The sequence below is a fragment of the Nannobrachium achirus genome (assembly GCF_963921795.1).
Source record: "Nannobrachium achirus genome assembly, chromosome: 17".
Lineage (NCBI taxonomy): Eukaryota > Metazoa > Chordata > Actinopteri > Myctophiformes > Myctophidae > Nannobrachium > Nannobrachium achirus.
In genome coordinates this window covers 31100782-31121529 of record NC_137824.1, presented here as the reverse complement: position 1 = coordinate 31121529, position 20748 = coordinate 31100782, and the positions used below count along the sequence as shown (strand labels likewise).

Here is a 20748-nt window from a genome sequence, read left to right as displayed (position 1 = left end):
GGGTTTTGCTGCTGGGAATCTTTAGAGCTGGTTTAACTGCATCCCACCCGGACTCCCTAATTGATGTTTATTTATTATTAACAATACCTTGTTTTTTATTTTTTTATTTTCTTTATATCGTTTGTAACAAATTCCTGGGTAGGATGCCCTGAGCACAAATTTGTGATGGCCATATGTTGTTTCCATACAACTAAGTATTTGCCCTCAACTGCTTCCATTCCCTCCAGAGTTCTATTGGATGTTGCCACTCAAAGTCCCTGATTGCCATTTTGATCAGAAGATATATTAAATAATCTCTGTGCATCCGTTAGTAAGAAAATAAATGGCCAATAAACAATGATGGTTGACTGTTGATTAAAGGAGAAGGAGGAAGTACAGAGGTGCAATTTCTATCACAGGAACGACCCCATGGACACTATAAACACTGCTCAACTTGATATGACAAGGAGGGTGCTCTGGTGGAATGCTATACTGGTTTATGGTTGGCTTTCCTTTCCTATTGCTTTCACTAGTATAGTTTTCTATTTCTGACCATTATGTAGCAGGTTTTATGTGCTAAGCCTCAGGGAATGTTTGACCCAAAGGGATAAACTCAACTTTAACACAGAGTTGAATTTTCTGCTGGGTATTTTTGTTTTCCTCTTGAGAATTCACAAACCTTTTTGTAAAATACTCCCCTGAGGGAGCTGGCCATACTGACTAAGCTGCATTTAACACTATAAACTCTTAATACTCCGTTTTCCCCCTCTCTCTCACACACACACACACAGTCTCACACACACTTAAACTGCTTATACATATACAGTGGAGGGGTGTGTTTAGGGGAGGGGGCATGCTCAGTCTGCCTTATATAAACCAGTCCAGCTTTTCAGTGGATCAGTCTCACTTCAGTGTATCACCGTAACTTGTAGAGCTCAGACAAAACCCAGGATAAGACCATGTTGGGTCTCTATGCCCTCGTGCTGTCCCTGTCACTTTGCTCTGCCGGTCGTGTGGCGCGGAGCTGTGACACCTGCGACCCGAGCACCTGTGATCCACTCCCAGCAGACGGCTGCTTGTGGGGTACTGTCCTGGATTCCTGCGGCTGCTGCACACTCTGCGCTGCTGGTGACGGCGAGGCCTGCGGCGGTCGTGGGTTCGAGGCCCGGCGCTGTGCTGCAGGACTCGAGTGCGTCAAGGACAAGAAGAGCAAAGCCGGCGTCTGCGCCTGTAAGACGAACTACGAAGTCTGTGGGAGTGACGGAGTGACCTACAAGACGGGATGTGACCTCAAAACCGCCAGTATGAAGGCTGTCAGGGATGGCCAGCCTGAGATCAGAGTCCACACTAAAGGAAAATGTCCTACAGGTGAGATGTGGAGGGTTGAAAAGATGGGATGGGAACAGGCGAGGAGTGGAGAAGACTGTAGGAAGGAAAACGTTTAAATGTTTTGATTAACAATATTAATATAATGCTATAGCTAACATATGTTTGCATAACTGAACTACTCGTTGGTATATTCTAAGAATCGTAGGCCTCCTAGGAATTCTGGGCTGTACATTGTTTATTACCAACCCATAACCTTATTTATTCACAACGAGAAAAAACATTCTCTATTTGAATAAATAGATTTAACATGACTATGAAGTAGTGTTTGCAGTTACAGTTAATGTACATATATGATTATACTTGTTTCTCCTCTCTCTGTACAGCTCCAGTGATTGTGACTGCTCCAGGAGAGGTTTATAATGTCACCGGCTCTCAGGTCTATCTTAGTTGCGAAGCCATCGGAATCCCAACCCCTGTTGTCACCTGGAAGAAGGTAACCCTAACTAAAAATGTACATCTAATCCTGACCCCGAATTACTGACCCTGACCATACTGTGTTTGCGTGCGTGCGTGTGTGTGAGATAGACACCGGATTACTCTGTAGGCATATACTGTATTCAACACAAACCCCTTATACATACAAATAATATGTATAATTTTTATGCTGCATTCTGGGGGAAAATGATCATAGTAACTTTCAGAAGAGTATCCTGTTCTGTATATGTACAGTAGCATACTGCTGATGACCTTTAACATTCTCATTGTCAAGTTTCCAAGTACAAAGGAGTGGTGAGATCATTTTGTGCAAGCTTCCTTCGAAGGCATTTAAAATAGTTAAATAAACATACAAAATAAAAGAGAAAATATTGAGACCTGAGTTCAATAATGTTTTTAGTTTTTTGTTGCATTCCCAAAACAAAAATGTGATTACAATTAATTTACCCCCATTGATTCCGTATAGGGACCCAAATGCATTCGGGTCCCCATCCGGAATCAATGGGGGTAAATTTACTATACTCATTTTCTTTTCCTTAGGAATGCGACAAATACAAAAAGATATTATTGAACTCAAGTGTCCATGGCGTGAGTAATCAATCAATAGGAAAAAAGTCATGTTGGGGTGAGCAACTCCTTTAACCACTGCTTTATATCCAGTTATAACACAACTCCTAGTTCCTGCTTTTGTTGTGACCAGAGTATATTTAGAGAAAAGGTATGTGAAACATTAACACAGGAAAAACACCAGTGAGTGGAAACAGCTTGAAGGGACATTTCACCCATTGGATTGTCAACCTTCAAAGGGATTGTCCAAGAAACATTATCAAAGTCAAGTTTATATAGGCCTAGCACATTTAAAAACAACACGGGTTCAACCAGAGTGCTTTCTAGTTGAGGCATATGCTCAAATACGAAAACCATGATAAAACCATAATCCACAAAAGCAAGACTCGGAAGACATGAATGGCAATACATTCAAAGCAAAGGTAGTCAAATTAAAAGCTTAACTGAGACGGGTTAAAAAAACAAACAGAAGAGTGGACTTTAAATTTGGGACAGGAATAAAGGCCAGTCCATACTCTCTCCGAATCCGAACTTTTCGTTGGAGAGTTCCGACTTCCCGATGTGCAGCTTTTCGAACTCTAATTTGGGGTAATGCTTTTCAGAAGTTCGGAGTGACATCATTTTGTAGTTGAACCGGACCTTTCTGACGAAAAGTTCAGTTTCGGAGAGAGTATGGACAGGCCTTTAATGTGGGATGGGAGACTAGACTATTCCAGATTCTAGGGGCAGGAACAGAACAAACAGTACCCGTCACCTTTGGTTTTGAGCCGTGTTTTAGTTTGACTGGTATTAAATCAGTCTGTAGTTCATTCCATAATATGTCATTTTGGTTGGTTTTAGTTTTGATTTGAAGTGACAGTATACTTCAGAGGCGTACAGTACAAGTGCCCTGGTCAGAAATGCAATTATTAATCAATCAATTCATTAATTAATTAAAACAACACAACGTTTAGAGAATTGTTGGTGTGTGAGATTATACGCAGAATAAATCACAATGATTTGGGTGAAATGCTCCTTTAAGAGCCTCGGGCGTCTGCCAAGACAAACAGACAGAGTGAATGCTGGGAATGGCCTTGTGTCATCTTCTCAAACCTTTAGAAATGTTCTGTTGGAAGACAAACAACTGCATAGCTAAAATTAGACATGTGCTATGTAGGAGGAGAGGAAGACATGAGAAATCGAGACGAGAGGAGGCAGGAAGGAAAACAGCCTGGAAAAAATGCAATTACTCCCCCATACAATAGTTTAGAAAACTGAGAGGGAGACTGGAGGAAGGCTCTGATGGGATTTGGTCCTGCTGTGACTAAAGTAAGGAATGCATAATATGTTTAAGTGGGGTCAACACAGTGATGTTAATAAATCTTAGCTATCCTACTGGCTGTCTCTCCTACACTTTATCCCCCTCAGCCGTCTGTCTGTCTCTACTTGTCTCCCTCTCAGCTTTTCAATTGTCTCTCGCTCCTACACAGTCTTCCTCTCGGCATCCCTGCTGTCTGTCTCTCCTACCCAGATATTACCAGAGGAGCAGAGACAGGGGTAAGAGGATGTGAAAGGAGAGAGGAGAGGCGGCAAATTGAGGAGTGGGGAAGGGGATAAGGAAAGGAGACAAGAGAGGTAGTGATAAGGGGAGGAGAGAGCAGAGGTATAGGGGTATGGCAAGGAGACGAGAGGATAGCTAAAGAGGATGAGGAGAGGAGACAAGAGAGGAGAAGGACGGATTTAGGACAGGAGACTAGAGAGGAGTGGTAGGGATGAGGAGAGGAGACAACTGAGGAAAGGTTGTGTTAAGATAGGGATCATGAACATTCCATTACAATTCAGTGAATAAGAATAACCTTATGATCCCCGTTTCCCAAACAGTCTTCCAAGACCAAGTGTAGTAACACACAACAAGAGGTGCGTAAGTAGGAAGAGCTGAGTTCTTACTTAGACAGACCTACCTCTAATTGAGCTCTGATGTGATGTGCAGCAACTAGGAGACTTGGAATAAACTAACTTCAGTGTAAGCTTACCACAAATTGTATTGACACTTTAAATAAAGAATAATAGTGAAAGTACAGTAAGAGTAAAATCAAATATCAAAATAAATAGCATCAGCTCAAATATGCATAACATGAATGGGAATGTATCTACAGTCATTTATAGTCTGTGAGTAGTGGTGTAATGAAGAGCATGTAAGGAGCGGAACGGTCCCAAAATGTTTTTAAAAAACTAAACTCGGACATCAAGTGCTGTATGTCCCTGAACTTCCTCCAGCTTAATGAGGCAAAAACTGAAATCCTCCTCTTTGGCCCCCCACATTCCATCCCCTCTTTCCAGTCACAGCTTGGCAACTTGTCACAAAATGTAGTCACAACAAGTGTAGCTCCAACCTATCCTTTAATCACCAAGTTACCAAGGTTGTACAATCATGTGTTTTTTCAAACTCATAAATAAAGCTAAAATCAAATCATTTCTCTCATATTCAGACCTGGAGAAGGTCATTCATGCCTTCATCTCCTTACGCCTCCTTACTGCAACTCCCTGTATTCTAGGCTCAGCTAAAAAGCTCTCTACCGTCTTCTCTGACCAACATTAGAAGGCGTGATTACGTTACACATGTCCTGGCTGCCTGCGAGTTTTAGAATATAATTTATGATTTGACTGACTACTTTTAAAGCCCTGCATGGCCTAGCCCCCAGCTACATTGCAGATATGCTGGAGGACTATAACCCAGAGCCTCAGATCTATAGGCTCTCCTGAAAGTTCCCGCTACTGAACTTGTCACCATGGGTGACCGAGCTTTTTGGGCCCAGGCACCCAGGCTCTGGAATGCCCTGCATGAGGCTTTAAGACTAGCTAACTCACTGTATTCTTTTAAGTCACAACTGAAAGCCCACCTGTACACTAAGGCTTTTATTTCGTTTTCGGTTTACCTTTTACATTTTATTAACTGTTCTTGTTATTCCATCTTGTTGCACTGTATTTTATTCTGCCATTGTAATGGAAAGCACTTTGTAACTGTATTTTGAAAAGTGTGATATTTCTGTGATCCTTCTTCATGGGGCCGCCTTGGTTGAGGCTGAGTGTCAGAGTATGGTCAAGGTTAGATGTTTTTTTTGCTGATCTACGTAGAACCACAAAATCCTTGGTTTTTGTGGCTCCAGGGCCAAATCCTTGGCTCTGGTTCAATCTGGTGGAAAAGCAAGCCGGTTCGCAAAAACGAACCATGGTTCCCAAAAAAGTTGAACCGGCACTGGTTCTGGAACCGGTTCTTTGCCGGTGGAAAAGGCCCCAATGTATCAAGGGCCATGTGTTAGCATAGTAAAGCAGTCGTCTAGTGACTTCTTGGCCGTGGTTATGAAGGTCCACATCTCTGAGCCGAAGAGGACTGACTCGATTGTTCGAGAAACGGTGACCTTTTGAGTCATGTGCTGACTGAGGACTGACATGATCCACACTGTCTTCATGCTGTGGAAAAACAACCATGCCAGTCCCTGTATTGTCCTGAGGTCTAGAGAGATCATGTAAGAAGGTGTTGTTTTAAAACAAGAAAAGCTCCTGACGAAAGAAGTGAAACTCTGGTCTGAGGACGGTGTGTTGTGCTTGTGGGGTGTTTTGACTACAAATTGGAGTTGTTAATGGACTCCTGTGAGGACATTGATGAACTTACTTAAACAGCTAATTCCTACACTACTATTATTTTGTACCAACATGATCACTCCCATAATAAAACAAAGGTCTACCCAAATGATAAACCATGGATGTCAAGATATTTTAGGTCTGTTCTACGGTATATATTGTACAGTAGGTAAAAAATGTTTTAGACAGGGAGTTGACTTCAGATAAACACATACAAAGCCATCTTGAATCTGAAACTTAAAAGACAAATGAGATATATATAAATCAAAGATTTAGAACGATTTAGACACCAATAACCTCTATTAAAGGTGATACACCATGAAATTACACTTTTCCTATTTTAAAACCTTTTTTGGGGTCCCACTAGCACCTTCTATCCTCACAAAGTCCCATTTCTGACCGTTGTGTCTTTCTCTGGTTTTGGGAAGGCAAAGGTTAAAAGCATCCCACGGTTTCTCAAAACAGGCTATCCAGATTTGCTGCCGTTGATGACGTCATCGACGGCCAAAGGTGGTACTGCAGCTGAAAATGCTCTCAGAGCCATTCAAAAATGAGAGAGGCTCTCTATTCAGGAGTGATAATTTAGCCTCAAACCTTTTGAAAAACGTTTTTGGGACATAAACAATATGACATAAATACTTTTTAAATGCATGGTGTATCACCTTTAACATGCATGGTTTTAGGTTTGACACTGAACTAACCTATGCTCTCACTTTTGAGATTCAACCAACGTGATTTTATCTTGATGAAGGAATCGGGCTTCCATTTTGAACAGAACAGTTTTAGATTGAAATTTGCCTGCTACGATGGGTCTTTCATAGAACAATGAGTGTAGTCATGGTCTACTATCTAATCATTGATGATTGTCTCAAATCCTACTTAGAGTTGAACACCTCTAAAACAAAATACATGATTATAGACTTTAGGACAAGAACTGTAACCCAATCAGACATGACTGTAGTCAAGCTAGAACTATTTGAGGAGTATAATTAGAAAGGTGCACTCAAGTGGAGTGCAAATCTCAGGGCCTAATAATAATAGCAATGTATGAGGTGAAATTACTGCCTAGTGCCATTAAACAGTAGCACGGCATGTGATTACCAGTTGTGTAGTTTCTGCTGTCTTCTGCCCTCTCTCTGTCATACACATTCATTGTCCTACCTCTGTCAGATTGCTGTCATTGAAATCTCTCTGTAATGTGCAAAGTCTGATTGTTAATGTCGTGTCAATTAGGTCTCTTTTATCAGTCAAAGGTTATGATTTGAAATGTGCTGTAAGTGTTTTGGCTGGTTCACAGTCACTTTGAGAGTCCTTCGCGAGAGGACATAAGCACTGTAATGTATAACATTGACATTGACAGCTATGCAAGTTGACAGTCAATTGTACATGAAACTGAACAGTGTTGGTATAGGATAGAAAGGTACACAGTTACTGTGTACCTGAATGGTGACAGAACATGCCACACAGTTTCAGGAATGAGACCTCAGACCTGGACATGGAGAGAGTTGGTGTGAAAAGAATGCTACACAGTTACTATTAGTTTTATATTGTCCTTATGTTTTGATGTTGTATTGCATGTTATGTTGGGAGTTTGTATTTCCTTGTCTGCACTACAGGTTTACCATTGGTACAATAATGTTGAGCTTGGCAAAACGGGATTAGAAACACAGTAGAGGAAAAGTACACAATTAGATCAGTAACTGTAGCACCAGATCAAACTAAAATATGTATTCTCCAGTCAGCTTTACTCCACGTACAGAACATTTTTCAGGTATCTTCTGACTTTAAATATTGTTCTCTGCCTCACATTCCTTGTGAGGCAGAGAACTCTCTCTCTCTCTCTCTCTCTCTCTCTCTCTCTCTCTCTCTCTCTCTCTCTCTCTCTCTCTCCCTGCGTCTTTCTGCACTTCTCCACATTAGATGAATAGATTGGTGTAAAGGTCAGGTGGGTGTTTGTACAGCCTGGGGTCATTGAAGTTTTCATGGTGAATGACAGTGGAGAGGTTTATCTCATCAACTGGAAATGTGAGAGGAACTAGAAGCAATGACAGGTGAGGCATGACTGAGCCTGACTTGAATGTCAGCAGAACCCCAGGGTTAAAATCCTGCACATTAAATTAATAGCACCCCACTCTACTCCTCCTATACTTTGTTGGGACAGACAGTTGGACAGCTGAGAGGGAGACAGTGGTGGAGAGACAGACAGTAGGAAAGCTGAGAGGGAGACAGAAAAGGAGTGACAGACAGGAGATGAGACTGGTTGAATGTGATTTTAGACCAACATGTGGTTCTGGAAGTGTCCTGTCACTAACTTAAAAAAGGGTGTTTTGAATCCCAGTTTAAAATTCATTTATTTCATTAAATTAAAATTTCATTCATTTAGTTTACACACATTTATGTAACCAATATTCTACTGCTGTGTTTATGACACTGATCCCCTACAGGCCTACATCCTCACTCAAGTCCTTGGAAAAGAACGTGAAGATAAATGAGCAAATCTGTTTACTGCAGATAAATAACTGTGTGCGTGTGCATGTGTGTGTGCGTGTGTGTGTGTGTGTGTGCCCTGCCCTTTAGATTGTAGGAGGGAAGACTAAGATGGAGTTGTTGCCTGGAGACAGAGACAACCTTGCCATTCAGACCAGAGGAGGACCTGAGAAACATGAAGTGACTGGCTGGGTGCTGGTCAGTAACACACACGGCACAATGATGATAATGTTCTCATGTTAATCTCATAGAAAGCCATTTAGACAGTGGTGTAAAGTAACCAAGTACAATTTTGAGGTATTAGTACTTTACTTGAGTATTTCCAATGTCCAATACTTTTAGTTCCACTCCACTACAGTACATCTCGGATCCAAATATTGTACTTCTACAACACAACACTTATTTGAACACTTTAGTTACTAGTTACTTTGCAGGTATAAATTATGACATTATAAAACATACCGAACATAAACCACTTGAGCCCTATTTTATACCTAGGCTATTTGAAAATAGCAGATCTACAAGATCACAACGCGTCACATCGCGACGCGTTGTGAGCTTGTAGATCTGTTATTTTCAAACATTTTGTACTTTTACTTTTGGTACTTTAATTACATTTTGATGCCAACACTTTCATACATTTTGAACAGGGTAATTCTATTTTGCAGTATTGATACTTTTACTTATCAATCCTATCAATAAAGGCATAAAAGCCACAAGATTCTTTTTTAAAGAATGATTACATATAAAAATAGACGCTTGTTCCTTTTTGACTTGTTGACATTTCAGAGTTTAGGAGTTCCCCTGCTTCTCCTTCATGTTTAGACTGCACAGCAAAGTATTTAAACAACCCCACACAGCTGCAGCATATTAAGCTACTTCATAATTTATGATTATTCATCTCTTAACATTTCATGTTCAGAATACAGCTGCAGACACTCTTTCGGATGTGAGATTGTGTTTTCTTTAAATGGCAATGATGAATAAAATGTGATAAATATTATGAATCTGCAACAATCTTAAAATGGGAATTTCATATATATGTGTGTCTATATTTGTTTATATACATAGCAATTAATAAACAGCTAACACTAAAATTAGTAATATTAGTAATATTAATATTAGTAATAATTAACTATTAGGAATACTATTGTATCTCTCCGTTCCTGTCAGATCTCTCCACTCACCAAAGAAGAAGAGGGGTCATATGAGTGTCACGCTGTCAACATTAAAGGAGAAGCATCCGCTGTTGGAAGTATTCATGTTGTTGATTCTCTGGAAGACATTCCAGTTAAGAAAGGTAACTTAACTATCTTATCACAAACATACATACCGGTACATACATATTGTACATAACATGCATGCATGCATACATACTGTACATACAAAAGCAGGTTTAGTAAAGAGAAGTAGTTGACAGAACCAGAACATGGATTAAGAATTCATTAAAGGCTCACTGTCACCGTGGCAACTAAGGTTTTTGAGGGATTACCTAGCTTACAGTGATGTTGCTTCATTCAGCCTTTTTTAATCAAATACTTGAGAATACATTTAAACACCTAACACATAAACACTGACGCATTCCTGAACACATGTAAACACCTGAATCTAAACACACCATTCTGTGTGTGTGTGTGTGTGTGTGTGTGTGTGTGTGTGTGTGTGTGTGTGTGTGTGTGTGTGTGTGTGTGTGTGTGCGTGTGTGCGCGTGTGCGTGTTTGTGTGTGTAGTCTCGTACACAGGTGGACACAGTGTGCATTTCAGCCTGCCACTGCATGTCGTGATCTTTTCTAATGGCTTGCGTTCTTTCTCTGTCACGCACACACACATACACACTTGCTGTGACTCGACTTGTGTCTCTAGGCGGCTCATAGTTCATGTTGAAAAGTTTATCTCCAGGGAACAAAAAATACTGAGCTCACTCTCTGTCAACTGTAAATGTCATGGCTTGTCCCTCAGGGCTGGAGTGTTCTTTTTAACCTTTATTAATTCAAGGAAAGCTGGCGGTGTACAGTCTTGTACTCTTGGTTACTGGAAGCTAATCAGTGGTGGACAAAGTACTCAATCCCAGTACTTGAGTCAAAGTATAGATACTCCTGGTCAAATATTACTCGACTATAAGGGAAAGTTGTCAAATTTGTACTTGAGTTAAAGGAGTAGTTCACCCCCAAAATGACTTCTTTTCTACTCATGCCATGGAGACTTGAGTTCAATAATATTTTTTTGTTTTTGTTGCATTCCTAAGACACAAAAAGTATTGTAGTAAATTTACCCCCATTGATTCCGGATGGGGACCCAAATGCATTACTCCCCATCCGGGTCCCCATCCGGAATCAATGGAGGTAAATTTATTGTAATCAAGTTTTTGTCTTAGGAATAAGACAAATACAAAAAAATATTATTGAACTCAAGTCTACATGGCGTGAGTAATCAATAGAAAAAAAGTCATTTTGGGGGTGAACTACTCCTTTAAAGTACTGGAGTACTTGCTTTTAGGGTTGAGTATTAGTACGTATTCAGAAGTACGAATTACAAAGTATATTTGCTGTTTAATATCAATGATTTTCACAGTATCCAAAAATACAAATACTCAAAATGTACTTAAATACAGTACTCAAGTAAATATTCTTCATTACTGTCCACTACTGGTTTCTGGGAGCTAACCAGTCTAGTACTGTAGGTCAGTGAGAGTTAAACGCTTGCCTGGGACCCAAACTAGTGAAAATAGCAGCTCTACAAGCTCACAACGTGTCGCTTCGGGCCGTGTTGAGAGCTTGTAGATCGGCTATTTTCACTACTTATTAATTATTGTTATATTTTATTTATGGATTTGTTTGTTTCTTTGAATTCGCAAAATGCGTATTTCTTTATTTCTACAAATACAATTATATATTTCTAGCTTTTGAAATATATATTTAATTTGTTGTCGGAAAAGTGGGATTTTTACTTGAGTCGTGACCCGTAAAGATTGGTCCGTGACCCACAAATGGGTCGCGATTTGGGAACTGTTTGGGAGCCGGTGCTGTAGGTTACTCAGATCTAACCAGTCTGTTCTGTAGGTTACTGAGATCTAACCAGTCTGTTCTGTAGGTTACTGAGATCTAACCAGTCTGTGCTGTAGGTTACTCAGATCTAACCAGTCTGTTCTGTAGGTTACTCAGATCTAACCAGTCTGTTCTGTAGGTTACTGAGATCTAACCAGTCTGTTCTGTAGGTTACTCAGATCTAACCAGTCTGTGCTGTAGGTTACTCAGATCTAACCAGTCTGTTCTGTAGGTTACTCAGATCTAACCAGTCTGTTCTGTAGGTTACTGAGCAGGTCATTGCTTTCTAACCAGTGACTAGGGCTGTCACGATATGAAATTTTACATGACGATTAATTGTCACTCAAATAATTGGCGATTAACGATTTAATTGTGTTTTTGTCGTTGATAATTACATTTCTGTTTGGCTTTTAGGCTTTGAAGTTGCATATGGTAGATATGATACATAACCTAAATATACAAATACATTACTGACATATTTGACAACTTATTACTTAAAAAATAACATTGATAGTGGAAATAGCCGATCTACACAAGATCGCGTCAATCGCGACGCGTTGTGAGCTTGTAGATCTGCTATTTCCACTATGTCTGAAATTTTTCAACATTCACGATTATGACGATTATGACAAAATAATTGCGATAATGTCAAATAATCACGATTAGACGATTATGTAATAATTGTGACAGCCCTGGCTACCAGTGACCTTTGGTTTGTTATCACCACATAATGTCTGATTGGTTGTTCTGTGTCTTTTCAGTGACCAAAGATGATGAGCTGTAAGGAGACAAGACCAGAGTCACACTGATGTCAGTAAACATGTCTGACTAAACTGTCTTATCTATTAGTCCACCTGCATAAAGGTATATCTGTAGTTTATCTACAGTCTAAGATCTATGCAACATCATCACTGCAGTTAAACAGGGCAATTAAGAATCAGAATCTGACTAATCTAACATGTACCATCATTTGTGGATGTTGCATTTTCTAATCATTCCCCTCTGCTTCCTGACATCTTCTTTTCCAAACATCCTCTCTTCCTGATGTAGTTTTTGTGAGCGTTTTTGGTTGTTAGTTGAATTTCTTTCCCAAGGGGCAGTTAGCTAACGTAAGAAAACAGAGTGTACAAATAAAATACCAAGAATTGTTTTTGGATTTATAAAAAAAAAAAAAAGATTTTCAGCATGAGCTGAAGGAGAGAGAGAGAGAGACAAAAAAACTGGGACATTTACACAAATCTAGAAGCTGATAGATCCCTGACTCCATTCTGTTCTTTGTGCAAACAAGGCTCAACAGGCCTTTTAGACTTTATTCTGACAGATGTGAGGTGACAAGACAGGCATACTAAACTCTCTGTCTGTCTCTCTGCCCGTCTATCATACCAACAGGCTTAACTCTCTCTGTCTCTGTACCAGCAGGCTTTGTTAAAGAAACAAGCTTGGATGTGTGGGAGGTTTTGTACAGACAAGTATGGACTCACTGAGTCGGAAAAAAAGCTTATTAAAGGATTTGGGATGGAATTCATTGACACATGCCTACGGTGCTAATATTATCGCTAATGGTGCTATTATTGTTATGAAATATTGTGAGGTTATTGACGTTATTACGGAGACAAGTTATTTGTTGTTCTTTTCAACGGTTCAAATTCTCTTGTATTCTGGAGTACTAATCTGATGTTACTATGATATGACATGTACTGTAAATCACTAAATAAAGAGTGACTACATGGTGTGGGTATATGGCATTTGCTGTGGATTTTTGGAGCATAGATTGCTGAAATATGTTGTTTTTGTTTATTATTATTATCTACTTATACATTTGAGTAAGAAACCACGCCCCTGTACTGTACCTCTGCTACATTGCAGCTATGCTCTCACAGACCCACCAGCCCAATTCCTCACATTTTCCCCGCTTTTGTGCCGTCTACAAATTTGTTCCGTATACATTCGTTTTTGTTGTTTGGGACGATTTCTGCCAAAGCTGCTACGTCACATATCCTTCTTCCTAATACGTTACAAACGCAGGGGCGTCATTTGGACCTTCTGAGAGTAACATCATGCATATTTTTTCCACCACAGAACGTTTGCAGGACAGACAGTACATATGAAGTGCCCTCTGTGTAGAAATCCATGCCGTACACTGCACCTCTAAAGCTTGATTATAATAAGTGAGCACAAGCTTGTAGATCTATTTGCGCAACGCAGCATGCTCAAAATCCAAACCAAGGCCAAAAGACATGAGCAAAAACTTGTAAAAAAGGTATTATAGCCTACTGTTCTTTTCGATCTTACTTACTTAAATGTCAAGTAGTAGGGTCCTCTCTGTCTGTCTCTCGAGCAAGCGAGCTGCCTATAGTTTAAAGGTATATTTCACTTTCCAAAAAACTTTTGGTCATTTTATCGTCTAATCAGGCTTTTGCAAACACCCCCAGACTCTGATGTCACTGTGATGTCAGGGGAACCACTTTACCAGAATGGGGTTGCCGCTTCACTGTGATGTCACACTAACAGAATCCCTTTTATGTCCATATATGGAGTTCCCTCATGTCATCAATATTAATGATGCCCTGTTAGAGAGATCCCTGTGATGCCTGGGGGAACAAATCCATTTTATGCCCATATATGGAGATATGGAGATCCCTGTGATGCCAGGGGAACAAATCCCTTTTATGCCCATATATGGAGATCCCTGATGTCCACATCACTGTGGCGCAACCTCACCCTTTAGGGCTCCTGTAAAATTCCACTTAGGCCCTTTGCGTACCTTACTAGCATTGTAGTGCTATTTGTACTAACCATCAATTGTCCACCCACTCCCAGGCTTATCACAGATACATAATTATATTGCATCATTGTAACAATTATAATAGCTGCAGAGATTCAACCATCAAAGGTAGGCACATAATTCCATAAGTCCATAGAAGTCCATAATTCAGCATCAGTGCCACATTTACCACAAGTTTCATCTACATTAGTATGACAGTAACCTAAAATAATGCAATTTTTGAAGTGGTAATGCAGTGCCACCTAGCGGTAGCACGCATAGAACTGCACATGCATGATCTTCTAGGCCCTGGCCTGGAGGACCTATTTTAAAGTGCTGCACTTGATGTCATTTTACAACATTTCATATTATTTTGACTAAAACATGATCAACCAGGGGCCTAATGTGGTCTAATGATCTGACTTTCAGCAGAGAGGTTCCATATTCAAACCCCAGTCTACCTGTAGTTTGATGATGGAGTACTTTGGAATGTTCTTTGTAAAGATGTGCATAAGTAACTCAAAATATCTTCGAAAATGCACTGGGCAGTGCACCCAAAGCATGTGTGTTTGGGTGACTTAGTTGGAAAAGCTCTCGACTCTTCATCAAAAGGTCATGAGATCAAATCCACTGAAACCTCTGCATCTGAGCAATTTACTCTGATGGTTTGATTTGTCTCTCCTTTAAATGTCCATTGTCATTGACAATGCATTGGGTGCTTAAAGTTAAATATTTCAAAAACTACAAATTATTTCAAAGTAACAATCTCAAGCATGCATGTCCACAGTAAGGTGGAATTTTTGAATTGTGATTCAAGTTGCTCGGTTAAAGTATGTAGGAACAGCTAATGATACAGAGGCTGTGGGTTCAAGCCCCACTGAAGATCTTACTTTAAAGACTGATTTCCAGCAGAATAACTTCAAAACCAGTTCAGAAAGCATTGTGAGATTACCTCGCTGTGCTGGCGCAGCGGACTAGTAATGAGGTCTGAGAAGAAGAATACCTTTAATATGTTTGTTAAAATCTGGCCGGGGTCTGCTTGGGGTGTGTGGGCAATGCAAGATCATACAGATATTCACTTAAGTAATGACTTAAAGATGATAAGTCAAGATGTCTTACTTTGCATCAAATCTGTACACCATTTGGCATTTTAAGGCTGAAATTGTACCCACGCTAAAGCAAGCCTGATAAAATGTATCAAACATGTAAAGAAATGTAACAGAACACAGGGAAATATTATATTTCTGTTAAGAAGTTTTGGGGGAACCCCGGACCCTCGTTGTGGAGTTCCGTGCACCCCCACCGACTCAAAAAAGTATGTCCCAAAATCAAGGCGAAAAAAAAGGAAAAAAGTGAGTCCCATCAAGCTAATCCCCCAAAAAGTGAGTCACAAAATGAAGGCGAAACACCTGGAAAAAAGTGAGTCCCATCAAGACGAAACACCCGGAGAAAGGTGAGTACCATCAAGGCGAAACACCCAGAGAAAAGTGAGTCCCATCATGGTGAAACACCCGGAGAAAAGTGAGTCCCAAAATCAAGGCGAAACACCTGGAAAAAAGTGAGTCCCATCAAGGCGAAACACCCGGAGAAAAGTGAGTCCCAAAATCCCGCAAAAAGTGAGTCCCAAAATCAAGACGAAACACCCAGAGAAAAGTGAGTCCCATCAAGGCGAAACACCCGGAGAAAAGTGAGTCCCAAAATACCAAAAAAATCCCCAAAAAGTGAGTCCCAAAATGAAGGCGGAACACCTGCAAAAAAGTGAGTCCCCATCAAGGCGAAACACCCGGAGAAAAGTGAGTCCCAAAATACCAAAAAAATCCCAAAAAAGTGAGTCCCAAAATCAAGGCAAAACACCTGGAAAAAGGTGAGTCCCATCAAGATGAAACACCCGGAGAAAAGTGAGTCCCATCAAGACGAAACACCCGGAGAAAAGTGAGTCCATCAAGACGAAACACCCGGAGAAAAGTGAGTCCATCAAGGCGAAACACCTGGAGGAAAAAAAACTCATGCAAATGGGTTCCAAGACAGACCTCTAGAAAATCTGTCTGTAATCGAGATTCTAGGCTGACTTGGACCTCATTTGCATGAGTTTTTTTTCCCTCTGGGTGTTTCGCCATGATGGGACTCACTTTTTTCAGGTGTTTCGCCTTGATTTTAGAAAGAGAGCTAGATCTCACCCCTTTCAACAAAAAGAACAATGAAATACCCCCCCCCCCCCCATAGCCAAGGAACTACAGTATAATGGCAGTGGCTGCATATCAGTGGGTCTTTGACACATTAGCCTAAAAGTGTGAAATGAGAAATGGTAAAAGAAAAAGAAAAAACTACTGCTAATTAGTTAGGCTCCTTATTACAGTGTGAATCATTAGGCTACTTACAAATATGAAAAAGGGTGAAAATCTCCTGTTTTGGGGTACATTCTGGAACTGAACAGGAGACAAGGTCAAATAACAGGAGACTTCTTCCTAAAACAGGAGGGTTGGCAGGTATGTCAGAGGTTCCATGTTCGAAACCCAGTCCTCCTACAGTTCATTGCTACAGTATATTACATATTACAAAAATACAAAATAACTACTCAAGCACCAGAACATATCTGCAGTGAGAAATGGTGTAGTGTTCTAAAGATCAGACTCTCAGCTCAGAGGTTCCGTATTCAAATCCAAGGCCTCCTCCATTGCTGTAGTACTTTGACATTTTCAAGGTTAAAATATACAAAATAATTACTCAAAAGCACTAAAAGTACACATGGTGTACTGGTGCAGAGATCAGACTCCCAGTGCTGAGGTTCCATGTTCAAATCTCAGTCCTCCTACATTGCTGTTATACTTTGACATTTTAAAATACAAAAGAATTACTCAAAAGCACCTGAACTTTTTTGAGGTGGGAGATTGCATAGTGGTCTACAGATCAGACTCTCAGTGCAGAGGTTCTGTGTTCAAATCCCAGTCACCCTCGCTGCTCTATTACTTGGACCTATTCAAACCTAAAATACAAAATAATAACTCAAAAGCATCAGGAAAATTGCAGCAAGAGATGGCCTAATGGTTTAAGGATTAGACTCTCAGCCAAGAGGTTCCATGTTCAAATCCCACTCCACCTTCAATCCTTCGCTGGAGTGCATTGACCTTTTTAAGGCTAAAATTGTCTACATTTTTTTCTCAACTACTTCCACTGCTCACAAGGCATGTGGGTCAAATAATTTATTTATGTAAAAGATCTGTTGGACAGAGTTCTTTCAGATATAACCCCCCACCTTCAGCTCTCAGGAAACAGGGGGAGAGACACCTCTCCCAATGGTCCTCCGCATACCTTGGGCATGGGACTTGAACCTGTCTGAAACCTGCCTGTAACAGGGACAACCGATCAAGCGACCATACCATTGAGCCAAGGCACCTTTGGGCACTCAACAGGTATCTCCTGGTTCTTTTGAGTTTTTCTTGTATTTTAGCCTTGAAAAGATCAAAGTTCACAAGCAAGACTGTAAGAGGACTGGGATTTGAACATGGAACCTCTGCACTGAGAGTCTGATCTTCAGACCACTACACCATCTTTCACTGGAAATTTTCCAGTGCTTGCTTTGAGTAATTATTTTGTATTTCAAACCTTGAAAAGGTCCAAATAATACAGCAAAGACTTGTGGGAGGGATGGGATTTGAACATGGAACCTATGAACTGAGGGTATGATCTTTACACCATCTCCCACTACAGAGTTGTTCAGGTGCTTTTGAGTAATTATTTTGTATTTTAACCTAAACAATGTCAAAGTATTAAAGCATTGTTGGAGGCCTTGGATTTGAATATGGAACCTCAGAGCTGAAAGTCGGATCATGTCAAAGCACTCCAGCAACTAACTATAGAAGGACTGGCATTTGAACACAGAATCTCTATGCTCAGAGACTTCATCACTAATACAACTTCTACTTCACAGCAGACGTCACTTAATACTCTTGAAGGGTAGACAACATTTAGACAGGTGCAACAATGAAGTGGTCAGTTGCCCCGGCATGGGAAAGTAGCTTAAGAGTTCCAACATTAGTATTAAATACATACTCCCTCCCCAAACATGCACCTCCAAATAGAGCACATAACGACAGAAAGGCTGCTATGAAACGTTGCAGTACAGTAAATGGGTACATTGAATAAAGTAAACCTTTGTGGTATTTTTACTTTACTAGGGTGGGTCCGTTTTTCTAAACTTTATACTTCTACTCCACTACAACTCAAAGGCAAATATTGTACTTTTTTACTCCACTACAAATATTTGAAAACCTTAGTTATGATTTACTTTGTACTTAGATTATTAGAGGTTCTACGTCACACTGCCAATCCAACTGATACGCCCATGGAGATTTCTGTATCTTCTTCTTTCGTGTCATCGTCCTTGATGATTGGTTGGCGACATTTTATTTCACAAGATTTCTTGTTACTTAGTGGAGGCCATGGGGCTAGCTGGCTGTCGTCTTCTGTATCTGTCCCTTTATGCCCATATATGGAGATCTCTATATCTGTCAGTCCTTGTCCCCTTTATGCCCATATATGGAGATCTCTGTATCTGTCACTCTTTGTCCCCTTTATGCCCATATACGGAGATCTCTGTATCTGCCAGTCCATGTGATTCTTATACCCATATGGAGATTCCTGATGTCATCTCTATATATGCCCAAATATGGGCATCCTGATATGCCCATATATGGAGATCTCTTTATCTGTCTGTCCTTGTCCCCATATATGACCATATATTGAGATCCCTGATGTCATCAGTATATGCCCATATATGGGCATGCCCCCTTTTGTGCCCATATATGGATGTTATTTGTTTGCACCTGATGCCATGACAATACATTGAGGTTAGACTATACACTCACATATTTGGGCGTAACTGCATTGGGAACATGAGCATGACATGGACACACAGGTCCTCCCTTAAACCAATTTTAATAGGATTATTACAAAACACACATTAACAAATTAAGCCCTATCTATGTTGTACCTGAAAAGAGACGATTTACAAGCTCGCAACGTGTACCATTTTCAAAGGATTTTTATTTATTTATTTACTTACTTACTTACTTATGAGCACTTTTACTGGGTGGTTTAAGTATACTATGCCAATTCTTTTGGACTTTTACTCAAGTAAGATTTTAAAAACAGGACGAGCTGAGTATGTCAACAAGTAAAAAAGAAAAAATTCTGAGTACTTCTTACACTTACAGTATGTTTGAAAGCCAGCATGCTGGCAGTGTAGAAAGTTGTCCCGAGGATGAATAGACGTAGAATGTCTTAGCAGCTTGATGTGTTAAAGGAACATACCTGTGGTCTGGCTGGCACGTTTAGACCATTTACTATAATGACTCGCTGTATACTTGACATTACTGCTGACCATTTCAAAAGCAACAAGCTGTGGTTTGATTTTCGAGGAAGCCATTGGGACTCGTCCATTTCAGCACAGTATGAAAATCTACTTGCAGAGACTTGAAACTTGCTTGAGATAGGTAATTCAGCACGCTGAATTTGATTATGCGGTTATGTCTTTGTCAAAGTTATATTATCATTGTGTTTTAAAACATCTCAAAGCTTGGCTTGTTTTGAAAAGTCTCGCCGAAAATATAGTCCCAAAAGAAAACACTGATTTACAAACCAAATTAAAAAACTTTTGGACACAATGTTGATCTTGTCATGGCCTATATAGTACAGTGGGTTCAGCACTTGACGCAAGAGCCTGTCTTTCAAACGGATGGTTGCTTCTAGACGAGGATTACTTTCCATTTCCAGGACACCCGTGCATATTTTGAGGGCCCCTGCAAGCTGATCGCAGAATATTCTATGATTTTTCAAAGGTTAGGGAAGCCCCAAAGTCGAGAAACAATGTTGGCAGTCAATATGTATTTGGCCGCGCACCCAAACTATTCAAAATGTTCCTCTTTCAATCATTTATATAAAAAAGAATAGTCTGCACACCAGCAATTTGCTGCTCCCAAAGAGTATGTTTTTACTTGGTAACGTTTCGAGCCTCACAGCTCTTCATCAGACATTCACAAAAAGTGCAGACAGACTTTTGTGCAGTGTGACATCCCACACCTGTGACCCATCAGCCATCAGCCAATTAGTCCCAAATCAGTGATCAATGTCACTGATGTCTCTGTATTTATTTTATATTATATAGCCTACATAAACATAACACATAAATCCTGTTCACCCAAGACATATACATTATATATATGCACAAAAGGACTCAAGCCAAACGACCATCATAATTCTACCTAAAGAGGCTATTGTCTATTGTATTGCATGAGTTTTTGTTTTTTTTCCTCTGGGTGTTTCGCCTTGATGGGACTCACTTTTTTCAGGTGTTTCGCCTTGATTTTAGAAAGAGAGCTAGATCTCACACCTTTCAACAAAAAGAACAATCAAATAACAAGCAGTTTTTCAGATAGCAAAAAAAAGTTTATTCATGTTTACAAA

The 20748-nt window shown here is 40.1% G+C and overlaps 1 protein-coding gene across 1 annotated transcript; it reads left to right on the top strand.

Moving 5' to 3' along the window:
* The first annotated feature begins 905 nt into the window (after nucleotides 1-905).
* On the top strand, nucleotides 906-13127 carry igfbp7 (insulin-like growth factor binding protein 7). The gene is made up of 5 exons (XM_080745744.1): nucleotides 906-1347; nucleotides 1692-1801; nucleotides 8569-8676; nucleotides 9652-9778; nucleotides 12284-13127. The coding sequence occupies exons 1-5, from the start codon at nucleotides 939-941 to the stop codon at nucleotides 12304-12306; spliced, it is 777 nt and encodes a 258-aa protein (XP_080601870.1). The 5' UTR covers nucleotides 906-938; the 3' UTR covers nucleotides 12307-13127.
* Nucleotides 13128-20748: the final 7621 nt, after the last annotated feature.